Source organism: Aulostomus chinensis, chromosome 20 (genome assembly GCF_037954235.1).
Source record: "Aulostomus chinensis isolate RoL2024-O1b breed Wild chromosome 20, RoL_Achi_v1.0, whole genome shotgun sequence".
NCBI classification, from domain to species: domain Eukaryota; kingdom Metazoa; phylum Chordata; class Actinopteri; order Syngnathiformes; family Aulostomidae; genus Aulostomus; species Aulostomus chinensis.
The window spans coordinates 4,387,528-4,411,624 of record NC_141339.1 but is presented as its reverse complement, the minus strand read 5'-3'; the positions used below and the strand labels follow the sequence as shown (position 1 = coordinate 4,411,624).

The following is a 24,097-nucleotide window of genomic DNA, read 5'->3' as shown; positions in this document are numbered from 1 at the left end:
TTCCTGAATATATACTGACCTCTAGTGGCCAAACATAGATGCAGCAGTTTTTTTTCCCCTGCCACAGCCAAAGGACGCAGTTGGCATTGACTTCATAGCCAAACCACTGTTGTTTGTAGCTGTGAGCTTATATAACTGTACAAACAGATGGTACTCAAATGTGTGTAGTGGTGCTGTAATATATTTTTCTGTATTTATGAACTGCCGACTTGAAATAATGTAACATTCCAACTTGGTCAATAAAGTTGTTTTTGACAGATGAAACTATCCTGCCAGTTTCCCCTACTCCCCCAAGAATGATCGTAACCAAACACTAATTTTTGTGCCTATGAGGAGTCTGTGACATAAATACAACCTCCTCCTGTCCTACGTCAATTCAGGCTGTGCAGTTCAGTTGGAAAATGTGCCACTAGGGGGAGCAGTTGTTCTTTCTCTGAAGTTCAAAAGGCTCACAGACGGAGCCCCCCCCCCCCCTCTCCTTCAGTGATATTTTTTTCCCCATATTTTAAAAAGTTGATTTGCAAAATTAGATTAAGGATATTTTTAACATGGATGAATGGATTAAAAACAATTAAAACAAACTCATATATAATTTTTGACTGTATTTAAATTGATACTTCACCCAAAAAGTGTGTTTTGCCTTTCAAATACTCACAAAGGGTTGTCTTGAGCTGAGCGGGACATTTTCCTGCGCTCCATCACATCTTTGAGGCTGCAGAAAAGCTGGCTATGTATTTTCAGCGTGAATCACGTTGCACTGCCAGCATCCATTTACCGCCTCTCGGGTGCATCGTCAGTATGGAACGGTACTGCAAGAACATGTTGAACTGTGCCTGAAACAAAGTAAATACAAACCATCAGGCAGAGCATAGGCCTGGATGAAGAAGATGGGTTAAACCAGACAACGTGCTCCAGTTTGTTGACTGTTTGGACAGTTTTGTTGTTGCTCCTGGTTGGTAGTTTTGGGGCATCATTAGCTCCGAGCTGAATATATGTATCTGACTCTCTTCACTTTGGAGTCATGACAAAGCAGAGAGAGAGAGAGAGAGAAAAAAAAAAAAAACTTTGGGAGCTTAAGACACTTATTTTGTGAGCGCATGAAAATATGCTTTTTGGGTATAGTATCCCTAAGAGTTCAATTTTTATATAAAGAATAGATTTTCTACTGTTCTGGAATATTAACCCTGAATTTGATCCCATGAAAAAGCACAACGTTTCACTCGTGGAGAAAATGGGAGATAACGGACACGCTGCATAATGTGAAACGATGCTGCACTGTAAACCCTTCCATTCATCTCCTCCTCTCCCTCCCCACTTATTTCTCTTGTCTCCCCCTTCTCTCTCTCTAGAGAGACACCCTGTCTTCATTCCGTGTTACCCTTTCCTTCCCTTTGTGTACTCCTTTGTGCGGCAGGCAGAGCGCAGGCTAGTTAGTTAGCAAGCTGGATATCTGCAGTGGAATAAGCAGGCCAAGATGTCTTTCTTGACATAAAAGCTGTTGATTCTCAGGTACTTGTGATATTATGGTTATTTATGAATGAAACAAGAATGCCTGAATGGAGCAGCTTGAAACTCGATAAAGTTTATCGATGTAACTATGGGATTGCCGTGAGACGCAGAACATGAGGTGAGCACAAACCCTGCACACTCAGCTGAGCATACAGAGGACTCATGATATAAAGGTCGACTTGGGCTCTCGGTCGCCACTGTGTCGGGTCTCTGGGGCCAGAGATATCCTTAGTTTTCATTCACACCGTCATGTAGACAACCAGCTGGGTCTTCAGCGTGCTTGTTCATGTAGTTGTCGCATGTTAAACAAGAAGGAACACAAGACAGAAAAAAAATCCCAACGTAGAAGAAGAATGAGGAATGAGGAGGACCGTAAACTTGGGTTAGTTTATTTTATTGAAAGACGGACCAGGGATTGATGAAGGTGCTCAGGCATCTGACGACCAGGGGACAGCTTCCACCATCTGCACTGTCTCACTTTTCCAGGATTCAGTTTTAGTTCAGTTTTGCATGTTTTCCTGTCAGCTTCTAAATCGTACCGATCTCACCGCAGCAACTATGGCAAGCACATAAGTCCCAGCGCAGCGGCAGTAACGTGTCGAACAGATGTGGGTAAGTGCGGACTCGGTCGATGAACTCCTCCTCGCTGCTTCTGCTTTTCATTCGTCCAGCTTTTAACTGATCAGGTCTGCTCTGAGACCTGTCACTGGCCCTGACAGTCAGTTTTACACAGGTAGGCTTAGACTGTGGTACCCCCAGACCACCTGTCAAGATGATTACTATCGTAGGCCCTCACGAAGGAACACAGCAAACCCGCGGTGTTCTGGACTACAAAAATGGTTGATCAGCCATCAGAGTGTATCACCATGGTAACTTATGCAGCAGACCTAATCTGTTCTAGGCAAGTGGGAAGATTCCATATAAAAGCGCTGCCTCCTTCGCTGTATCATGAACAATGATGTCACTGATGGTCTGACCTCAGTGCAGGGAGCGTGGGAGGGTCTCTCAGGAGTTACAGATTTTAAAATCGAATTCATTCATTCACGATCACAGTCGTTAGGTCTTCCATTCTCTGTTTGAAAGCCTCAGCTTTTCTCAGTAACACTTTGAAGGAATTTTCAAAACATCTTCATACAATCCACCTGTTACGTACAATGTGGTCTGACTGGCAACGTCAGCGCAAACACCTTGAAATGACTACACTTGAGTGAATGAACTGAAAATACTGATATAAAAGGAGACATTACAGCCTGGTGTCATCGTTCCCAAAATCTCTGTTACACGCGTCTGCTTTAAAACAACAGTGTTTTTTTGTTCTTTCTTGACGGACATGATTGAGAAAAAAACACGTTTTAAATTAATAAATGTAACTCTGAGGATCTACACCATGAAATGGGAAAGGAATGAGGGACGAGGAGCCGCATGCAGATCAGTTATCCTCACTGCTTTTTTCCTTTTCTCAACATTTTACTTCATTCCATCATTTATTAGCCACTTTGCACAGTGAGTTTCAAACAAAAGAAATTAAACTGCCCAAGATTTTAGAGCACTCTCACAGTTAATGCCACTCAACAAGGGTCGATTGAAGTACGGCTTCTGGTTAAATATATATTCCTATATCCTTCTAATCCATTCAGTGCCAGAAGTCTTCAGGACCTATTTTCGGTGGCGAGAAAGAGCGAGTAAAGGGGAGAATTTTCAGAAAGTAATTATCACAGCAGCCCTCGGCAGCAGGAACTCAGAAGACTTCAGAATGATGTGAAGAAAAAAATGTGTGAAGGAAGGCGAGAGGGTGGAGGGATACATTACAAGGTAGGCACTGGTGTTAACAGGGTGATTGATTTATAGTTTTTTTTATTCAGAGAACACGTGGAGAACATGACTATCAAACCAAATGAATAAATGATAGACATGATTGATCTCTATTGGAGCACACAGTGGAAGACACAGGGATCAAGCAGGCATGATGATATGACACAGAGGGGAGGGCTGGCGGGGCTGTTAAAGGAAGTGGCACAGGAGGGAAGCCTGGAAAAATGTGGAAATGAAGCTGAGAAAGAAGGAGGGGGGTGGGGGGGGGGCATGAATAATCCACTGGAGAATCACGACAGGATTAAGACAAGGTGGGAGCCAAAAATATCCAGGGCCAAGGCAGCTTGGCGCAATAACGCAGCCGCGGAGCACAACATGACAGCAGCTACTCCTGCTGCCAGTCTCTGTCGGCTCACGCCGGAAGTTAAATATTTGGGGGATTAAAAAAGAAAAAAAGCCTTGTGCAGTCATGTACAGAGCACCTTTATTTTATGAATCATGCTCATGATCTCTTAATCCAAGTTTTGAAATGAGGAGCCAGAGCCTCACTGATGGATGCAAACATCCTCCTAGAAAAAAAATAATAAAATATTTACTTCAGAAAGAAGTAGGAAATTCAACTCTTTGGTCCAAAAGCTGATCTCCTGAACAAGTAGGAAGCACAGAGGCTGCTCATGTTGGCTGGCTCAAGATGACGTGCTTGCTCTCAGGATTAAAATCTAAACTGGTGAAGCTTCAGTTGCTCTGCCCCAAATCAGCAACAAGAAACTCTAACATGAAATAGATGATAGCGTTTGCTCTGTATGTCATGCTTGTTTTGTTTTTAGTCATTTTAAGGAACTCACCAACTTTTTGGGACATACACTTAGTGTCCTTCATTTTTAGAACAAGAAAAGCAGATTGACATCGTCTTGCCTCCGTGTGTACATTGCAAACATGCACCAAACTGGACCACAGCTGGGAGCCTATTGCGTCGTACCGTCAGCACTTCTCAGCACTGATGCTCTTTTCTTCAACTTCACTGCTTGTCCACAGGAGACAGACATCAGACCCTTCCAGTAAAGGAGAGACACTCAGTTCAGCTCGTAGCAGACAGGCAGTGGCGATCAGCCACCCTGCACAGTAACACAAAGCAGTTGTGTAGCAGAAAGCTAACGTGTTGTTTACGCGTTTAGAATGCTTTTGTTGGATGGTTTTACAGTTAAAACAGATTTTAGCAGTACTGCTGAAACTGATGTTAGCCGCAGGTCTGCATGGCTAGACTCCATTTCATAACTTGCTCTGGACCACCTGAACCTGCAGTAACGTAACAGAAGACATGCGGCTGATCCATTTACTGTACAGTCCCTTCTGAGTTTCAGTAAAAATATCGCATATCACCAACTCAATTCACTTGGGCTTTTGGCGCGGTTTGCTCCCTTCATGACAAATGCTAGTTTGCATTACAACCAAACCAGTTTAAGCCAGACGCCCAACTGGGCAGAGTGAAAAATTCTTCTTCTCGTTTCATCCTTTTGTTTCAAACGTTCTTTCAATAGCAACAGCTGACAAAATTCTTTGCAGTGTTTACCAAACCCTGTTTTCCACATACACCTCTACAAACATCAGACCCGTCTGTCTGCCAGTTAGCTTAATCTCACAACTTTGATCAGTAGTTTAGGTATAATCTTGTCTTCCACCACAGTGTGCAGTTAAACCTCTGATAATGTGTGCTCATGTCACGTCACTCTATATTTTCCAGACAACATGATTTCCTGGAGAACAGCACGAGCGGCGTGTTTCTCCGCGAGCTTCAATTTGTCTGGCTCAGCCAATTCAGAGACATGGCACCAGGATGTGACTGTGCGTTCTTTAATTATCAGGCCGTCAGATCGGTGTCCGTCCTCTCTCAGTCCCTGCTCCGCTCTGCAGCACATACATGAGCCCTGGGAACACCCACACGGTCTTTGCAGTGGTCTTGCATGATTCAAACAGAGCCCTTCCATGTTTCAACATCACGTTCAGTTCACTTGGCATGACTCAACATGGGAAAACATGATCAGCGGTTGTTCTCTGTGCTCTGGAGAGAGCGTTCCAAAGCTCACGGTGAAAGAAGAATTTGGTTAATGCTAATTTTGGGATGCATTCTGGGAAATGTGGCATCCAGTGAAGCACTTTTGAGTGAGCCCGGATTGCAGTCGGGACCCTATCATGAAAGCTCCAGGTTGTTTGTGTGGATTTTAACTCATAAATTCCAAATGTGCTTGTTAACATTTTAATGTCCTTGCTATTCCATTTTAAAGATAGAGGAAGTATATTTATAATTGATAAGTCCTGACTTACACTGACATCAACCATATTTCAATGGATTTTATTCTGGAGAAATCTGGCTGATGCTGTCTTCTGAGGGGCATCCTCACTACAACACTAATTACTGAAAATATCATTATTGAAAGACTTAAAATGTTTAAATGAACAGGACAAACTTTTACAATAATTAAATAATGGTTGTATTCTAGTAAAAAGACCACATCAAAATCTTTGCATGTGTGTGTGTGTGTGTGTGAGAGAGAGAGAGAGAGAGAGAGAGAGAGAGAGAGATTCTATGAAAATGACAGATTACAGTTGGTGGATCTTTCCGTGTGCTTTCATTAACGCTAAGGGTCAACTGGTTCCATCATGGCAGAACTATTGCTCTCCACTACATGGGAACATACTGCATTAAAACCAACCAGATATTCCATGAAGAAAGAGTCAGGGTCTTCATTGAGGAAGTAGATATGACGTTGGTGCTCTTGATGCTCACGGTCGTTCTCTCTTCCCTCTGTGCTTGGTTCGTTTACACAAGTAGCACAGAGGGAAGAGAGAACGATCGTGAGCGCGCGCACACGTGACGTCATCTTTGAAAGCGTAGATGGCAAAAAACAAAACCAATCTGTCAGCAACAATATAAGGTAGCAGTTACATATCACCTCTTGGATTCGTAACAAGGATTTATTTACTGTTGGGACATTACCATGTGTTAAATTACTCTGGGACTGAAAGACTACTCAGTATTACAAGTAACGCGCTATTACGTGTCAAAGTTGAACTTTGGTCATGAGGCCTGGTTCTGAAACACGACAATTAACTTCAACTTGACGTTCTTACTGGTTCACTGTCACTTTTTTCTGGTTGTTGGGTTCTTGGAGTGCTTCGCCCAGGCTAAAGCAATCGATTTAGATTTCCTACCATTGAAATATTTGATTCAATAAAGGATTTAATGAAACTCAACTTCCTCCAGAACGAACAGCCCCCCTCCCTTCTAGCTAGGCCCCTGCTCCATGCTGGAAGTAAACCTGTAAAACACTTGACATGAATATTCCCTACAGTAACGCAGTCACCCTTGATTCCCTTCACTGAAAATATTTCCCATCATCCCTGCAGCTGAAATCTTCTCAAATTCAAATGGGAGCTTACCTCTTGTTTCACCAGCACTCCTTTATCACTTCCTTCCTCTAACACCCCGCCTCTGTCACTGAACTCAAACGGGGTTAAATCCTTCAGCTGCTTGCTAAGCAGCACAGTTTAGCAAAAAAAGTTCAAGCTCTTCCAACTTCAGAAAAAAGGAAAACAAACGTGGAGCTTCTACTTTCCTGTTCCGTGAGGAGCACGACCAAGCAACATGTGTTTCATACGCAACAAAGCTGTGCAGAAGGTGATGAGAAAGGGATTATAAATCATTCTTTAGTGAAATCCCACACATGTAATCCATCATTTCTGGACAGAAAAATGCACCTTCCTCTCTCAGTATTACGTAAAAAATCAAGGTGGCGTCGCAAGTCCACCTTCACTACATTTGGTTTAAGAGTCACAAACTTTAAAGGGTCATTCTGTCACCATGGTTTTAGCCTCCCTGCTCACTGTAGCCTGGAACTCCCAGCCACGATGCCATGTTTTCAGGGAGGCTAAAAACATGGCATCGGAAACCACTTTGCATGACGAGGCTTCGGGTCACTTGGACCACATTCGAAGAGCAGTATGGAGGGATATTATGATCTTATGATGTTTTTTTTTTTTTCATTTAATGGTCCCGATTCACTTCAATCGTTTGGGGGATTACTGCAGTGCCCCTTCCTGTGAAATTCCAGCAGTGTTTTGTGGACTCAAAAAAAAACTTCACCCGTCCTTCCGATGAGGCATGAGAGTGATGACTGCATTTTCATTTCGTGGTGGACTATTCCTTTAATCACGTAATTTGTATACATGAGCACAATCATCTTGACCATAAAACCATTGCTAGAAGGATCTTTCATGCCTGCACCACTTTTTCCTGTGTTGGAAAAACATCCTCATCAGTGAAACTACAGTGAAAGCAGCACACTTACGGATAAGCGGGGAGACGGTTTCAGTTCTCGCAGGGTGCCATTTCACAGGGAAATGTCTAACTTGCTAACTCATTATTATTGTTATTATTATTGTTATTATTATTGTTATTGTTGTTGTTGCTGTTGACTCTTATTGCCACCCTCCAGAGGCAAACATACAGTACCTCAGTGATTCCTTCTGGTATAGTGGGAAATGACAATAATCAAATTAATGACATATTCACGCTCAACTGCAGCTGTGCATGTTTTGTGATGCAGACTTTCTTGCATTTTAGTAATAATTGTCCAGCATGTGTTATTAACCCATGGATTTGGTGCAAGCACAAAATAAACCGACCAGAATACAATTAGAATTCCCGTTCCCCGACCCGAAGGTGCAAGGAAGTAACCCTTTCCTCCACCGGGGTTAACCCCAACGTGCAGGCAGATGGTTGGGGACTATCAAAAGGCCCTCCGCCTCTCACCCGGAGCAACTCCAGCGAAGAAGAGAGTCCAACCCCTCACAAGGACTTGGGTTAGCTATGTGTTTAGGTGAGGCTGACTATATCTAGCCGGTAACACTCAACCTCTTCCACCAGCTCCAGCTCTTTCCCCACCAGAGAGGTGACGTCTCAAAAGCCAGCTACCATGTCTGGGGATCAGACAGCCAAAGCCTTGGTCTGCTGCCCAAACCACACCGCACCGGACCCTTCTGGTTCCTCCTGTGGGTGGTGGATCCATGGGGGGACAAGTCCATGTCACGTTTTAGGGATGGGCCCAGCCAGACTCTATGGGCTAAGGCCCAACCACCAGGTGCTCGCCAGTGGGCCTGTACCCCAGGCCTGGCTCCAGGGCCCAGTAACCCTCCGGGCTGGGTACACAAACTCCTAGTGCTTCTTTCCTCCTTAACCCTTAATCCAGAAGTCCTCCACATGGTGACCTCAGCAGACATCTAAGATGGTGCTGCTGCGCGGCTCAGCGGGGTTGGAAAACCACGTAACTTCTCTTAGTTGTTATTTAAGTTATAGCATGTTTTATATACTTTATATAAACTCATGTTCCATAAGATATGGCAAAATAATGTTCCTTTTAAGTGTGTTTATGTGTTTTCTTAAAAAGAAAAGAAAACCAAAAACATGCAATATAAATGTGGCGGTCATCGATGAAAAACAAAACAAATAAACTAATTAAAAATATTTTTTTTACACTTTTTTCCCTCAAAAAATTAAAACAAAGTACTGCATTTTAATGAGTTGGCAGTATTAAGAGTAGCGATGTATTATTTGCTGTTTGGTTTCAATGCCAATTACACAAAGGAAAAAAACAAAAAAACAACATGACACACTCCCCAAGGCTGGCTGCTACATTCAGCGTGACACACACGTGGATTTCCCAATAAGTCAGACTCAGACCTTTCATTTATATTTTTGGGATCATAGCACAACCATCTCTTTAGTCAAAAATGTTGGGACGCTTTCTCACTGAAATTAGCCTGTTTTGTCTGTGGCTCGTTCCAACTCATGGAATTCTGCGGTAGAATTATCAAATAATAAACTGACAAGAGCACAATTTAGGGTTGTTTTTGTTTTTTTTGTCCCGATAAACTAATAAAATGTGGAACACCAAAACACTAGCAGATTTAGGTTGGTTTCATACTGGTGGCTGATTTGGACCACTTTAAGCTCATTTCAGGGTAGCTGACGTTATTGCGTCACTTCCCAGATTCTATGACTTTTCTTCTCGTGCAATTTTTAGCCGACACTTTAGCACGCACCTTTTAATAACCCTCATGATATCGTCTGTCTCGTCAAAGTCTCGATTCAAAGAATTTTCTTCCAGCCGCGGATGTATGAGCAGTTCAGTCTACAACCAGCGAAAAAAAGAAAAAAAATTCTCCACCTCCTTCAAAGAACATTGTAGTAATCTTTAGCAGCTTAGGGGGTCTTGCAAATGCGATCATAGAACCAAAGCGAGATCACAGAGGATCTGCTGCTACATAAAAGACAGCTTCACATAATTTTTTTTTCTTCAGGATTCAACTTCATGCTCCTGCAACATTCCAAGCAAGATTATTTAAATTTTGATAGCAGTATACTGTCCCATGCAAGAACTAAATGTTAAATACACAAGTAGAAATTTGACCGTAGTCCGGTAGGCACTAAGGTTTTCACCTCCCGCCTCCCTCTTGATGGACCAGTCGTTTGTGGTTTGTTGTTTGTGTTCTAAGAACCATCCTCTATGTCACTCAGAAGATACGATAGAGGAGAAATTCTTAAATTCAATTACATGTACATTCCACGACAATCAGCATTCTCCCAACATAATTTCCAGGAACTGGTCAGTACATCCAAAGAGCCTCATAGCCATCGACCTTGTGTAACCAAGCACACCAGCCCGGGACCGCCACCTCTGCTCCACCTGTGAGATGGCCTGAGACTGACCAGCAGCCCTCAAAGCTGATGCAACAATTTACTTAATCAAAGAATTTCTCTAATAAACCGTCTCACAAAGAGATTCTTACTTTGTTAATTCTTGACCTGTCTTCCGTTTGTTGGCATCAAGTGAAGTGCAGTGTTCTTTTCAGGGATAAATCCTGGTTTATGTGGTGCAGTACCAGGAAGTCAGATGATACTGTGCAGGCAAACTGTTGCTGATGTCCACATTGTGAGTATTGTGGAGGTGAAGTCATGTATGGGCCACAGACAACAGTGCATTTTATTGACAGCAATTTAGAAGCACAGGAACCGTAACGACATCCAGAGGCTCATTGTCACCTGCTACCATCGCCTCATTGATCGCACGACTCCTTGTTGCGACGATGTCAACACAATACCTGGCAGCTGAAAACATCCCCGTTGTTGTATGGCTGCATCCTCACTGAGCGTGGTTGGGGCGCTCTGGGTCTGCGTGTGTGACACACAAGTTCCAATTTCCGCTAATATCCAGCAGCATACACAACCATTGAAGAAGAGGGGACAAATATTCCACAGGACACGATCCACAACCGGATCAGCTCTCTGTGTGAAGGAGATGCGTCACGCTGCATGAGGCAGCCATACCTCTCTCCCTGAAAAAAGCACTTCTATAGCCTGATGTGCAATGGCCCTGGTTCACTGCCTGATTAAGCTTCTATTTCTTTGACCTAGACAAGCCAGTGCAATAATCCTGTGGGTTCATCAGCATACCGATCGGCCACACGTGGAATGGATCTTCACGGGTTGTAAGGCGTTTGTGAACAAAATCCATGAGAAAGAAACCTTTTTTGTACATATAAAAGAAACCTCATCTCTTTTACTTCATTTCACGAAAAATAGGAGTATGTAGTGGACTCTTTATACTGTAGTTATTAATGACCGATATTAATGACGCACTTTAAGCTCTTCCTAAAAGCAACTGTAAGTGTTGTATTTACATTTTTGTTGGGTGTAATAGCATTGGTCCAACATGCTGACATAAAACAGGGACATTAATTGATCATTAGCGAAGTTGTTGAGCAAGTATTTATATAATGGAAAAATAAGATACAACTTAGACTAGCTGGCCCTTATTGGGATTTTTAACTGTTCTCATAAATGTATTTGTGAGAGTATCCCCTAAAATGCTGCAGTAATAACATTTCTATAGTATCTGTGCGATAATTGTGAGCTAACCTGATCCCAGAGCATTTCAGTAAGCAGTAATATAAGCTAACGGTTCAGTGGTTTTATGGGGATTTGCTTCAAGGCAAACTAGCTTGAAAGTATATACCATTTCAACACACAATATGTAAGAAGAGTACATCCTAAATTAAAACTGTCCGGCATCCTTTTAAGAGATCAATGAACAAACAACAAAATGTCCTCTTGCAGGCACACATCACGAATTGCTTGTGTTTGTTGCACTGAAGCGCTGCGTGTGAACTGAATATCTGAATCCATCGGCAGCACAAGACTTGGTGCGAGAGGAAACCTGCAGAAAGCGTCCGCTGCAAACATAGGAACAATTTGTTAGAGGTTTTTGGAAATGTTAATGAGCAACACATACCAGTGTTGCAGGAGTCAGCAACATCCAGAGAGGAGAGAGAAGTTGAAACAGATTATTCAAAAAGCCAAGTGGAGATTGCGTCATTTTATTGCCCGGTAGTCTGGAAATATTGTGCTGTCTCTTCTTGCGCAAACCAGAAATGCTGGTGGTGCACTCATCTTCTCACCCAAGCTTTGGCTTTGAACAAGTCACAAGTGTCGTCATGTCTATTCGTATCTGCATTCCGATGGTCCTCGTGAACATCATGCATTTACTCAGCCCATCTGTCATATGGATATTTTAATGGAAATATCAAAGTATCGCATACATTTGTGTCATGTGTATAGAATACAATAAACGTGGATGGAGTATTGAATCAATCCAATGAAGTTTTCATAAAATCAGAAAATGAGTGACCCTTTGATTAGAGAGTAAATGCCATTAGAGACTGCCTTTGAGGGAGGTTTAATGCATGTGAAGCTGATTATTAGACAAGCTTTCTAATGGGGTTAAGTCAACCTAAATGTACCAAAAATAACTGAGAGTAAATGTTTGTGACGAGAAACACGTCTTCAGACATAAAAAAAAAAAATTAGAAAATAAAGACATACAAACTTTTAATTTTAGCGCACAACTAATATTAACCATTAAGATGACACGGAAAGTCATCCAATGAATGATGCACCCTGTAGCTCTGATTTAAAGGATAAAAATGAGAAATTGCTTTGTGTTAATTAAAAAAAAAAAAAATCCAACAATCACAAGTTGGTCCTATTAATATTTAGAGTTGATGCCACATTCACCAAACGTGTACACAGCAAGTTTCTGAAGTTGACCGAACAATTTAGAAAACTTGCAAGGTGGGGAAATAATTTTGCCATCTGAAATAAAAATGTATATATACATATGTATGTGTGTGTGTGTGTGTGTGTGTGTGTGTGTGTGTGTGTGTTAACAAATGGACAATATACATGTTTTGGGTATCTCTATTAAGAGGTGATATTATGCTTTTGGAGTTTTGTGCCTTTCCTTTCTTCCCTTCCTTTGGTGTCTTATAAAACTTTCGTAACACATCCGCAGTTACAAAGCTCACACCCAAGGAAGCTATTCTCTTTGCCAAGGTCCAGCTTCTTCTACCATGACCGACTGCATCTGAATCACCGAGAATTGTTGCCTCTCCTCCAGCCTCCTCGTTGCCTGCTGCTGCCATATGAACACGTGGAAGATACGCCGAGAAAAGCGTAGCTTTCATGGACTTCCACTTCTGGAGTGAATGGACAATGGACAGTGTGTGAAAAATAATATATTCATTTGTACATATAAGCTTGTAAACCAAGATGAAAATGCACATAATACAACTTCTTTAAGGCACAAGATGCAATAAAGATTTTTGTTTAATATCGAAATTTAAATATTCATATGAACAAAAACCTGGAACTTCGTTTCTCACCTTGATAAATCGGCTGAGAGCATGTAACGCACAACACCAGTCCGAGTCTCTTTAGCGAGACTCCATGAAGTTTGGCAGTCAAACACAGTTCTAGTAGTTTGCTCATAAGAACATATAGAAATATGATAAAAGCTGGACTAAAAGAACATATTGAGTGTTGAATACTGGATATTGCATGCGGTTGAAATAAATTCTTGATGCTTTAGGAGAATAATTTTGAGAAGTTTCCATTGCTGAAATCCGGTGAAAAGTAGTAGAATTAATCACAAGCATGTGCCAATGATATTCAGGTATCCAACTCCAAAATACCTTACGAAGGATTTAAATATTGACATTTTTGCTGTGAAGTTTAATCAGCCTTCAGTCGACTTTCATGAAACCTTTTTTTTTGTTAAGAGCAATTTTTACAAAAGCTGTATTGACTTTTGTATTGACCCTTTAAATGTGAGAATGTGGTACATATATATGTGTGTGTGTGTGTGTGTGTGTGTGTGTGTGTGTGTGTGTTAAACAAAAAACAATAGATTGGAGACCGCAGTTTCCCATTTAAAGTGTGAATGAACAACAAACATTGACAGTGCAGTGTGCAAGAATAAGGTCTAGTATACTGGTAACATTCCACTGTTTATTACTGGCCTACTGTGTTCAACTTTTTTCCCGTAATATTCTTTTTTTTTAAGAAAATCCTGTCAATAAAAATCTTTCTATAGTATATTTTTTTCTTAGAAAATATAAAAAAGGGTAATGTACAGTTATAATACAGATGAAATATCGTCTGGCTTTAGTTTGGGATCATGTATGACTTGTTTCGTTCTTTTGCAGCACAAGGTGTTACAGAATATGCATTGAAACAACAAACAGAAGTCAGTACAGCGTAGCAAAGTAAAGATTAAAAAAACGCAGACTTCATACAAAAAAAATTAAATACATGCATACATACAATACAGTGCCATGCAAACACAGTCCATTTTGGGAAGTAAATTATTTAGGATTTGCATTTCTTTCCTGTTCAAACATTTCATGCCTTCTTGCTATACATATATGACATGGCTTTTACAGAATGTGATGCTTGAGTACAGCTGCAGGAAGTGCATTGCCAAGAACCCCTCGTTTCTAAGTAGGCCAACGTCTGCTTGATGACAGCTGTAATGTTCCTTTCAAACTTCACAAAAGCCTTTTTGACAGCTAGTGATTTGTAACTTCAGATTGAATGACAATCTTTTTCAATCACACACTCTCCAAAAACATCACATACTTCTCAGTCTCATGGATATTTGGTCCGGCATGAACATCCCTCCCTCTGCGCGCGCGCGCACACACACACACACACACATTCATTCTCAGAATGGCACCACAAAGATACAAGTCAGCTGCAGTGTCCCCTCAATGACAACCCTGTAAGAATGTATTGACGGGTCTTTAGTCCCATATTGGATGTTTCTACCAACCCCCCCAAACAGTTAAGATCTGCCTGCCAGAGGCCAGTAAGATAGCGTCTGCTGACCTTGACTGTGTTTGTTTCAGGATTGCAACAGAGATTATTATCAGGGTTTGGCAGACATAGATAATACTATTTATCCTCTTGGGTGAAGGATTTTATTTATTTATTCAACAGATGGAATATTCAGTAAGGATTATGTGGCAGAGAATTCTACTTTTTGTTGGAATGTTGTTTGAAGTATTCCCTACGGAGCTCCCCTTGCATCAACTCAAATAAATAAATGAGGCAAATCTGTACTCTGGATTTACAACCGCGCACTCAGATTCCTAATCTGTACTGTGCTGTAATCTGTAGGTCTTTCCTACAGACAGGGAGCAGGTTTACCTGCCCATTCACAGACCTTGTGTTGAACCTTTCCAAGCATTCTTACCAAAAAAAAAAACAAACAAAAAAATTCAAAACCACCACATCAGGTTGGAACCCAACGTACTTTAAAATGAATGAATCTTGAGGCAGTTTCAGTTGTTCTGTTTATAGGCGACTGAATTTGTATGGTTAACCCACTTTATCGTTTTACTTCTAAATGTTTGTAGCCTATGACCTGAAAGACTGAGAGAAATTACCTACTTTTTAAAAACGGCTGTGTTTGGACAAACCTTTAATTTTGCAAGCGTTCAGCTGAAAAATAGTGAACTGGCAGGCCAGTTGGGTCGTGGATCAGCCAACGTCATCATGACATTTGTACAGCCGGGTAGAACCCTTATCTTCACTACTTCATGAACTCGCACAAATTAGGAAGGAATAGGGTCACAGAGTCGCACTCAGTATCAATGTCTCATGTCTTTTCTCGGCTGATATCAGGGGCGTTCCAAAATTTCCTTTATTTTCCAACGTGTCATGTGAAGAGTTCTTTTTTAGGCCTTCATGTAAAAACGCTCTTCACACTGAAATGGGAAGCCAGTTATTTATGCGGTTTAATTACAAAGTAAAGTCGCCACATAGACACCAAGAGACACAAATTTAGATCCGTTCCTTTCAGGCAGTGGGAATGAAATACGCCAAAACTGACACGTTTTTGTATCTCTGCATATTTAATTTTGAGTGACAAATTGTCCTGAAGTTTCGAGATTCTCCAGACATCACTGACATCCTGTTGATTTGAGGCAATGGAGGACCGGCTGATCGTTGTTTGCTCCTCGCCCTCCAGTGTTAGTGCACCAGAGCTGAAACCTTTAACCACTAGGATACATGGGACCTGAGCATCTGAGCTAGCCGATATTTTGGGTTGTTCCGGTGGTATGGGTCCCAGCTTGACAACCCTGCCTGGTGCTGTGAACCCTGATTGGCCGTCAACGGAAGCTGAGATAGGCTGTAGCATGCTAGCCATCTCTGCTAGCCACAGCTAGAATTATGTTGAGGTTTGCCAGTGGCTTGAATGTCTGCTGTGTGCTACCAGATGGTTGCTGCTGCTGATTTCGCCTTTATGAGGGAGAAACATGTTAATGTCTCAAATGTCTGTCGTGGTTAAACAGGCGATGTTCGGGATTTGGGCTGGCAATGGATTTCAGGGTCTTTTGTTGATGTGGGGCTGTTTTCATTGCACCAATGACTGCAACTATAGACTGCCTGCTGCTGGCCTCACTAGCTGGCACTCACCTGGCTGTGTGAAACTGCATGGTCATAGCTGACGTGCGCCTTACATTGATCAAGCACGTTGGGATGTGAGCTCCTTGGAGCCGGGTCAGAACAGTTAAGAAGCATGCTTCTGCACTGAAGAGCGCTGTCCAATGCCAACAGCTCAAAATAAAGTCAACTAATTGTCAGCACCAACTGGATAAACAACCATGTACTGTATTAGATGTCTAAACACCAAAATTCTCAATTAAAATAGGCTTAAAACGTACATGAACAATGGTGATGCAACAGCAGCAGCAGTGTCCCCCTTCTCTGTTGGGTAGAGCACTCTAGCAGAATCCTCTTCATGACAGACTGCTTTTCGTGAGGGGCGAATCGACACAGATGATCAAGCGTCCAAACTTGCAACAACTCAGAGATCAAACTCCCAAAATGGAGGTGACGTGAACATTCACCTCATGTACGAGCACAGCCTTAGAAAGTCGGGTTGGCCAGCTATTAGTGTCGCACAGTTCGGCCCACAATCTGTAGGACCTGCTCACACACACTTTAATCAAGAGTTACGTTTGTTTCATCAGGAATAAAAAAAATAAAAGCAGCGACATAATTTGTCTGTTTATTTAGCCTCTTTCTCACACAGATGGACGGGGCCCAAGAGCTCACTCGGAGCTTCATAGCAGCAGTATCAGCACCACAGAGAATGCTCAGTCCGGGTCTTTATTGGAACTGCAATATTGTCATCATTACAAGGCATAAAATAGCATAAAAATAAATTTGGTCAATAGCAGGTTGGACGGGACATTTTGGCTCTCGAGGGGGGTGTTGGTTGCAGAGACCCCAGACCTGCACATCGCTTCACTCTTGCCTCGGCTATTCCTTCCATGTGATCATCATTTGATGTCAATATCACAAAACAAAACACAGGAACTGTCATTCTTGTTGAATTTGTTGTCACCAATGTAAGATAATTCCTCAGTGTAGTAAACTCCAGCAACTTGAGCAGTTAATATCAACGAATGGATCAACAACATACGGGGCTGTCAACTTCTCAAGATATCCCAGGGAGCCAACCATGACACTCTGGTTTCGGACCTATTTGGATTTGTCACTGGATGCCCAAGACATTTGTTTCCCCTAAATATTTTCCCATATTTTCGTCATAAATTCTAATTCTCAGCTCTTGAGTTAAAATTAACAGAGATATAGAGGAATGTTTGGTGGTCAAGTGAGTCTGTGAAGGACATTGCCTCTTTGTTAAGAAAAAAAAAAAGATTTTATAAAAAGAAATGTAAAATACCCCCCCCCCCACACACACACACACACACACACGCAGTCAGACAAAGCATGACACAAGACACAGCACGGCTCAATGTGTGATGAATGTGTGTAATTTGCTCAGGTCAGCTGACCCTTCTAAATAATTGCTTCTTCCAGTTCTTTTGTCTCCATAAATTTAGGATGCACAGATGCAAAGATTATAATCTCACTGAATTACATCTGCTCCTTTCTTTCCTCCTGCTGCACTTGTTTTTTTTCTCAAAACTTATTCACTGTCCCTCTTCTCTCCTTCACTCTTCTTCTGTCGCTCCATTTCTTCTTCCTCTCACTGCACAAATCTAAACTTCCACCTCCGTCATCTTCACACAAATTCTCCTCTCCTTGCCTCTCATCTCCCCTCCTCCAGGCTCCACATCACATTTTTATCTTCTTTTTTATACACGCTTTTCATTCCTTTCTCACTCAATCATCTGACCGTTTAGCAGGTTTTGAGGAGTCGCAGCGTACAGAGGTTTACATTTAGCCCAGGAGAACTGAGTTGTCTGTAGCAGCACAGAGCATTTAATACCTCTTGCGCTAAAAGGAAAATGCACCCCCCCATCTCTTCATATTGTTCAGCTCCACTCTGCTTTTCAGTATCTTTGTCTTTTCTGTAAAACATTTGTCTGCATGTTTAAAAATTGAAAAACCCAGAACAATAAGTGAAATGCACCCTTTCACCGACACTCTTCTGGAGGTAAAACAAGACGTGACAGAGCGGCGTCACAGAGGAGTCCCTGATCGTCATGTGACACACAGCTTGTCCCAGCTGCTGTCTGTGTTGCTGGAATAAAACAGGATGTCATGAAATTCAGCAACTTATTCTGCTTTACGTTTATATACGAGACTTTACGTAAAAACCTGCCTGCCAAAACCCCAGAACACGTGAGATCAGTCAGCTGCAGCGAGCTAACCGAAGTTCGCGCTCACATCAAAAAGCACTGACCTTAGGTTAGGAAAGGCAGCTGCTTCCGTCCAGTTGGGATCCAAACACAGAACGGACGGTTCAGTAGCAATTCAGAATGACTTAGAAGCAACTGGTAAGGAGTGCTAAAACTGGGACCACGGCTGGTTTTGAAAGGCAGCTCTTCATCTTTTGGTGGTACACAGTGAGGTAATGTACCGGCCTAATTCACCCGCGCTCAGTCGTACATTTATGGCCACTACAATAACATTAATATTCTTGCCTTGGGCAGCACGTGACAAGCACCATGCAACTAACGCAAACTGATGGGAAACAGAAGTGATGACGTCTGTGCGATGGGGATCTTTTGTGGCTGCTGTCACTGTGGTCATTGGTGTTGATGGGTCCTCCATTTTGCTACCAGGACGCCATTATTTCAGTTCATTGATAGGTCAGAGGAGATGCAATGGGTCAGGATGATGGATATTTTAGAGCTCCCTCTGTTGAACAAAAGGTACCCATTAGCGTGAGGAGCTCGTGTGTGTGGCCCTTTGAACATCTTTTACAGTTCGAATGAGCTTTTCGCCTTACCTTCAAATGGAAGTTTGAACCTCGAATAAAAAGTGACAGTGTGACTGTTCAAATCATTTTCCTATGAGTTGAGGAACTACTCAGACCATTGGCCTTTGCAAATGATATTTCTGACATAATCTTTAATATTAGCATTTTGTGGCCAAGTGTCCATCTGTGCTTTTAGGACTAATCTATCTTGAGGTCCATTGCTAATCTCAAAAATATTTAACTTGTATACAATATCACGGTGGAAATCAAATGTATCCAGCCAGGTTCCTCACTGTCGGTTTTGGAAAAACACATGAAACACAGAATGGGCGACAATAATAAGTGCATGCAACGTATCCATGGTGACAGCATACTCCACCAATCACAGACATCGCTGTTACACTTGTGGATTGTGGCCAGTCTAGTTCCCCTCCATAATTCAACAAATAAAACTTTCTCAGAAGAAGGTTGATGTCATTAACTTGAGGCTCCTGTGGGAGCATGCGTCACAGTCCGGTAACCTCACCTTGGTGAGTTGACCTCAGGTGGTTACGATACTATGGCTACCGCTGAAATCCTCAACTGATGACCGGAATGTCACTGTACAGCTCAGTTCTAACGCACAAATATCTTTTGGTTTGGTGTCTTTTCATTTGTGTGAAGCGGTGTTTGAATATTCTGCAAGTCTCAACTGTTTTTTGTGGTCACTTGGGGGCAGCAGAACACCCCACAAACATAATAGCGACATACTGACATGAGCATTGACTGGGAATCATAGTTTTACTCATCTAACAAATCTACGTCCAAAAGATGTACTTCTAGCTCTGTTTTTGTCTCCTCAATGTCTTCTTGTCAGCTAAATGCTCCACTATTTTTATAATTAGGTTTTTAATCGTGTTGCTAGGCAAGTTACGTTCAGTGCATTTGTCCAGGCCTTTACTGGTGCTGAAAAAAGAAAAAAAAAATTGAGGAATGCCATTTGATGAAAGAATGTGGGTCAAAAATAGAAGCAGTAATCTAAAATGGACTGCATGAAACAGAATATCCACGAGATGGTCACCACGAACGCTGCAATGGAGCAAACTCCTTCCACGTGACAGGCTGATGAGTTATTTGATAAATAGTGGTGGACATAAATTGAGTAATATACTTTAATCAAGGCTATAGTGTTGAGTTGATTTTTCTCTTCTTTTCAGAGGGTTTTCCTCCTGTTGGGAACAGTCCCAAAGTTTTGGTTTCACTTCAGACTTTTCAGAATTTTTCTACAATATTTAGACACTGCATACTTTATGGAATACTTCATTACTTAACCAAAAGCCTGCATGAAATAGTTATCATTTGAATGAGCTTGATTAATTCACAGCGACATGGTTGATATACATGAAGGCTGAAAATTACCGAGATGTTTTTTTGTTTTCGTAAAAATCTGCCAGAAATAAAACTGTACAAACATTTGGCAACACTGCCGACACTGAATCACATTCAAACCTTGCAACTGCCAGGGCCATGCCAGTGAGCTTTTCTAAGGTATCGTGGAGACATTCAGAATCTCACAGAAACTTTCCGTTCATATGTACTTATTGGACTATTTCAAGCTTTGTACATACTCTTCACTTTTGGTTTTTCTGGTCTGCTGCAAAGCAGTTTAAAGTCTCATTCTCATAATTCTCAAAGACTGCAGCACGACAGTCAGATATCATTTGCTCCTAATACACTGCAGCCCACTGCAGTTCTTTTGCCATCGCCCAAGACCTGATATGGCCTCTGAAATGAAGCTGACACATTTGCCTCCGAGAGAAACCTCAACAGACCTTTTCACAGCATGCAATATGCAAAGTAATTCTTCATTACAGACACATTGTTTGCCATCTACCCAGTTCAGCTGTTTGCTAATAGTAAAGGATGTGGTGTGCTTTCCGTCCTTAGTGTCTCTCTATCCACATAATCTTGTTTCTTTGGAGCAAAGAAAGCTACGAGGACCTTTTAGTGCCCTCAAATGATGAATTCCAGTGAATTTTGGAGAAACGAACCTACAAATTGAGACTTACAAATGATGATACAAACCAACAGATTCACATATTACTGCATTCAAGCATTATACTGTATGGTAATGCACCTACGGCTAATTGTAAAATGACTGTAGGAAATACTGGGATTTTCATCTAGACTAAACGTATATTCACTTTCCAATTTATTAGGTGCTTCTAGATCAAACTAATGCAGTATAATACAACAGCCGACGATTATAATCTGTTTGAAAGACGTGTTGATTTTGATTAATGGTCATTTTGCTCTTGGACTGTACTGGGTTACAAGAAGAGGTGTTCTAGTGTTTTGCCACGTTAATTCATATAAATAGAATGGATAGAATATCAGCAACACCTCTCAGTAAGCAAGTGAGTAAATAAAACTCGACACAGTTTTCTGTTGGTCTACCTTCATGCATAAAATGCAGTGTTTCTCCAATGATTCTGTTTTACCACATTGATGTGTTATCAAAGCTATGACATTGACATAATCTGACATTTATAGTTGTAATCTCTCTGGTGTTTGAATGTGTGGAATAACTTGGCATAACTGTAATCCTAACAGAGACCAACATAATGTAGTGAAAATGAAACACAGTCATATATCAGAACTGTCAAACATCTTAAGATTATCGTGCAGGGACGTAGCACTTGGCTCATATTTTAAACAGCGAAGCAGTGCTTCAAATGCTGGGACACAAACTGATGGCACCGAAATCTATGTAGTCATGTCATTTTATGTGTGGCCAGTTGGGGTCAGTGTCTATACAGCTTGCTTTGTCAGTCGATGCAATACAAAGCAACACAGGCAAGTAATCAATCATCAAATTCACACACACACCATTTGAATTACTATGCATCATTTTTCAGTTTGTAAATGTTTTAATTAAGCACTGCTTCATCTGCTTCATTGGATGAGACACGCCTGATTAATTTGTACACAAACCACTTTCACTATCATGTCTGAGCAAACTGCTGTGTTCCTCTCACTTCATTTGTAATAAGGGCTGTTGGAGATGAAATTAGAATTGCTATTATTTAAGTGTAATAATATACTGTATGTTTATTACTGTATATTTACTTACAGTTCTAGTAACAAAGTTGTTTCATACCAAATAGTTAGGAAAGTGTTTCAACCATGAAGATGTTGTAGTTTGTGCAAATGAAATACACTGTCCAGACTGAAGGACCGATGATCGTCCAATGGGGCTGCGCTCTACTCTGGCCGGCTTAGCTGCTATTGGTTGGGAGTGACAAGTGCTCACCCCACAGGGGACTTCTCAGACTCCCCCTGCACTTTGAGGGGTGCCTCATCAATGGAGAACACCTCTCATCCATCGATACCTGACGTATACCCACTGATACTCAGTGCTAGAACAATTCAGACATTCGTCACATGATCAGGATTATCCCTGACTTCAATGCACTCTATTTCCTCCCTTTCTCTTTCCCTCTCTCTTTCCCGCTCCCTCTCCCTTTCCCGCTCTTTCCGCTTGGCCCTTTTCTTTTTCTTGTGTCTCTTTTTGGATGGTGGGAAGAAGGTTAGGAAGACGGGAAGGATGACAAAGCAGTGCAGCACGGTGCAGCCCGCAGTGAGGAGGGAGCACTTGAACAGTGTGTAGGTCAGATTGGAAGGCACAAACACCAAGGGCATGATCCCAATCATGAAGCAGGATGTGTTCTGCAGAATGGCGGCCCCGTGCTCCTCCAGTGCCAACTTAATGCACTGTGTTCTAGTGTGCTCAGTGGCCAGTACAAATGTGTATAGGTGTGGTGCACAGTGATCCATGGCAAAGTTGAGGGTATAAATAAGGCACAGAATTGAGATGCTGTCCATGCCAACGTTCCAGAGTGTCATCAAACCCAGAACACCCAGCTCCACGGATGTTACTGTGAGGATGAGCCAGAAATTCCCCAAGGGGTTGATGACCAGGAAGAAAGTGAGTATAAGGATGGTGAGTACACTGAAGCCTGAGGTCAGTATGGGCGATATGACAGAGGAGCTGTAGCGGTCCATGAACACAAATGTGGGATTGAAGGCAATGAACTTGATGCTGTTGATCAGCATCAAAGGGCGAAGCTTCTCTAGAAGCTCCACCACCTCCTCACGCTTCTTCTCTGTGGTCCGTGCCACTAAATACATGCGTGAGGCGATAATGTCATATTCGTCTGTCTCGCGGTTCTTGGAGAATATGATGTCCTCAGTGAAGTGCTGGTACTCAGGACTCCGCAGGAAAGAGCCCTTGAGGATGGTGATGAAGTCACCCTTGGTGGATGCACTGACATTCACCACCCGCAGGTAGTGGAAAAAGTTGTCCATCCAGGAGATCTTATTGAAACCATGACTCAGAGTCTTGAGGTGCTCCTGCACTGTGGAGTTCCAGTACTCAATAGGCTCATAAATGTAAAAACCAATTACTGGGCTGTAGTTGCTGAAGTATTTCTGCTGAGTCAGAGCATATGAAACACTTGGAGAGTTACTAGCCAGAAGGTTTACAATGTTTGAACCATCACTGATTTGTAAACATCCCATGAATGAGAAGGAGGCATAGATGAGATACAGAATGACTACAAAGGGTTTGACATAGGTGTTGGTAATCCACTCTGTGTAGTGCTCGCGCAGGAAGTGCTGGATGAAGTGATTCTGGTAGGGGACACTGTCATGGTGTGTGGACAGATCATGGCCATCACTCATCATGGTTTTAAACCATGTGGGTTGGCGGTCCAAATACTCCACTGAGGGTATTTTACAACAGAAAACACTGTGGTAGCGGTTCTGCTCCAGCTGTCCAGCAAACACAAGGCAGGAGCCATAGAAGGAGAATACATAGAAGTAGTTGACCAGAATTGCAACACACATGCTCTGGCAGAAAATCTTCACCGACTCAATGTTGGTGAAAGGGCTAGCTCCCATGCCAAAGGTGATGATGTACAGCGAGCTTGTCATAGTGTAGCACACCATCACGTCAGCAAAAGCATCCGCCACACGCTCCTTGAAGGGGAGGTTCTCCCTTGTTCTCCTCCAGCCTGCCAATAACTCGAACACCCCTTTGGTTCCATGGCCTAGAAGACAAGACAGACAACCAAGTAAGGACTCTGTTTGGACTGATAGCA

At 42.1% G+C, this 24,097-nt stretch overlaps 1 protein-coding gene across 1 annotated transcript in view; it reads right to left on the bottom strand.

Moving 5' to 3' along the window:
• Window positions 1-17,467: 17,467 nt before the first annotated feature.
• Window positions 17,468-24,097, bottom strand: part of ptchd4 (patched domain containing 4) — a 43,221-nt gene continuing 36,591 nt past the window's right edge. The window contains exon 3 of the mRNA XM_086189797.1: window positions 17,468-24,046. Coding sequence (XP_086045923.1) covers window positions 22,365-24,046 — 1,682 coding nt within the window. The 3' untranslated portion in view covers window positions 17,468-22,364. The remainder of the gene's footprint in view (window positions 24,047-24,097) is intronic.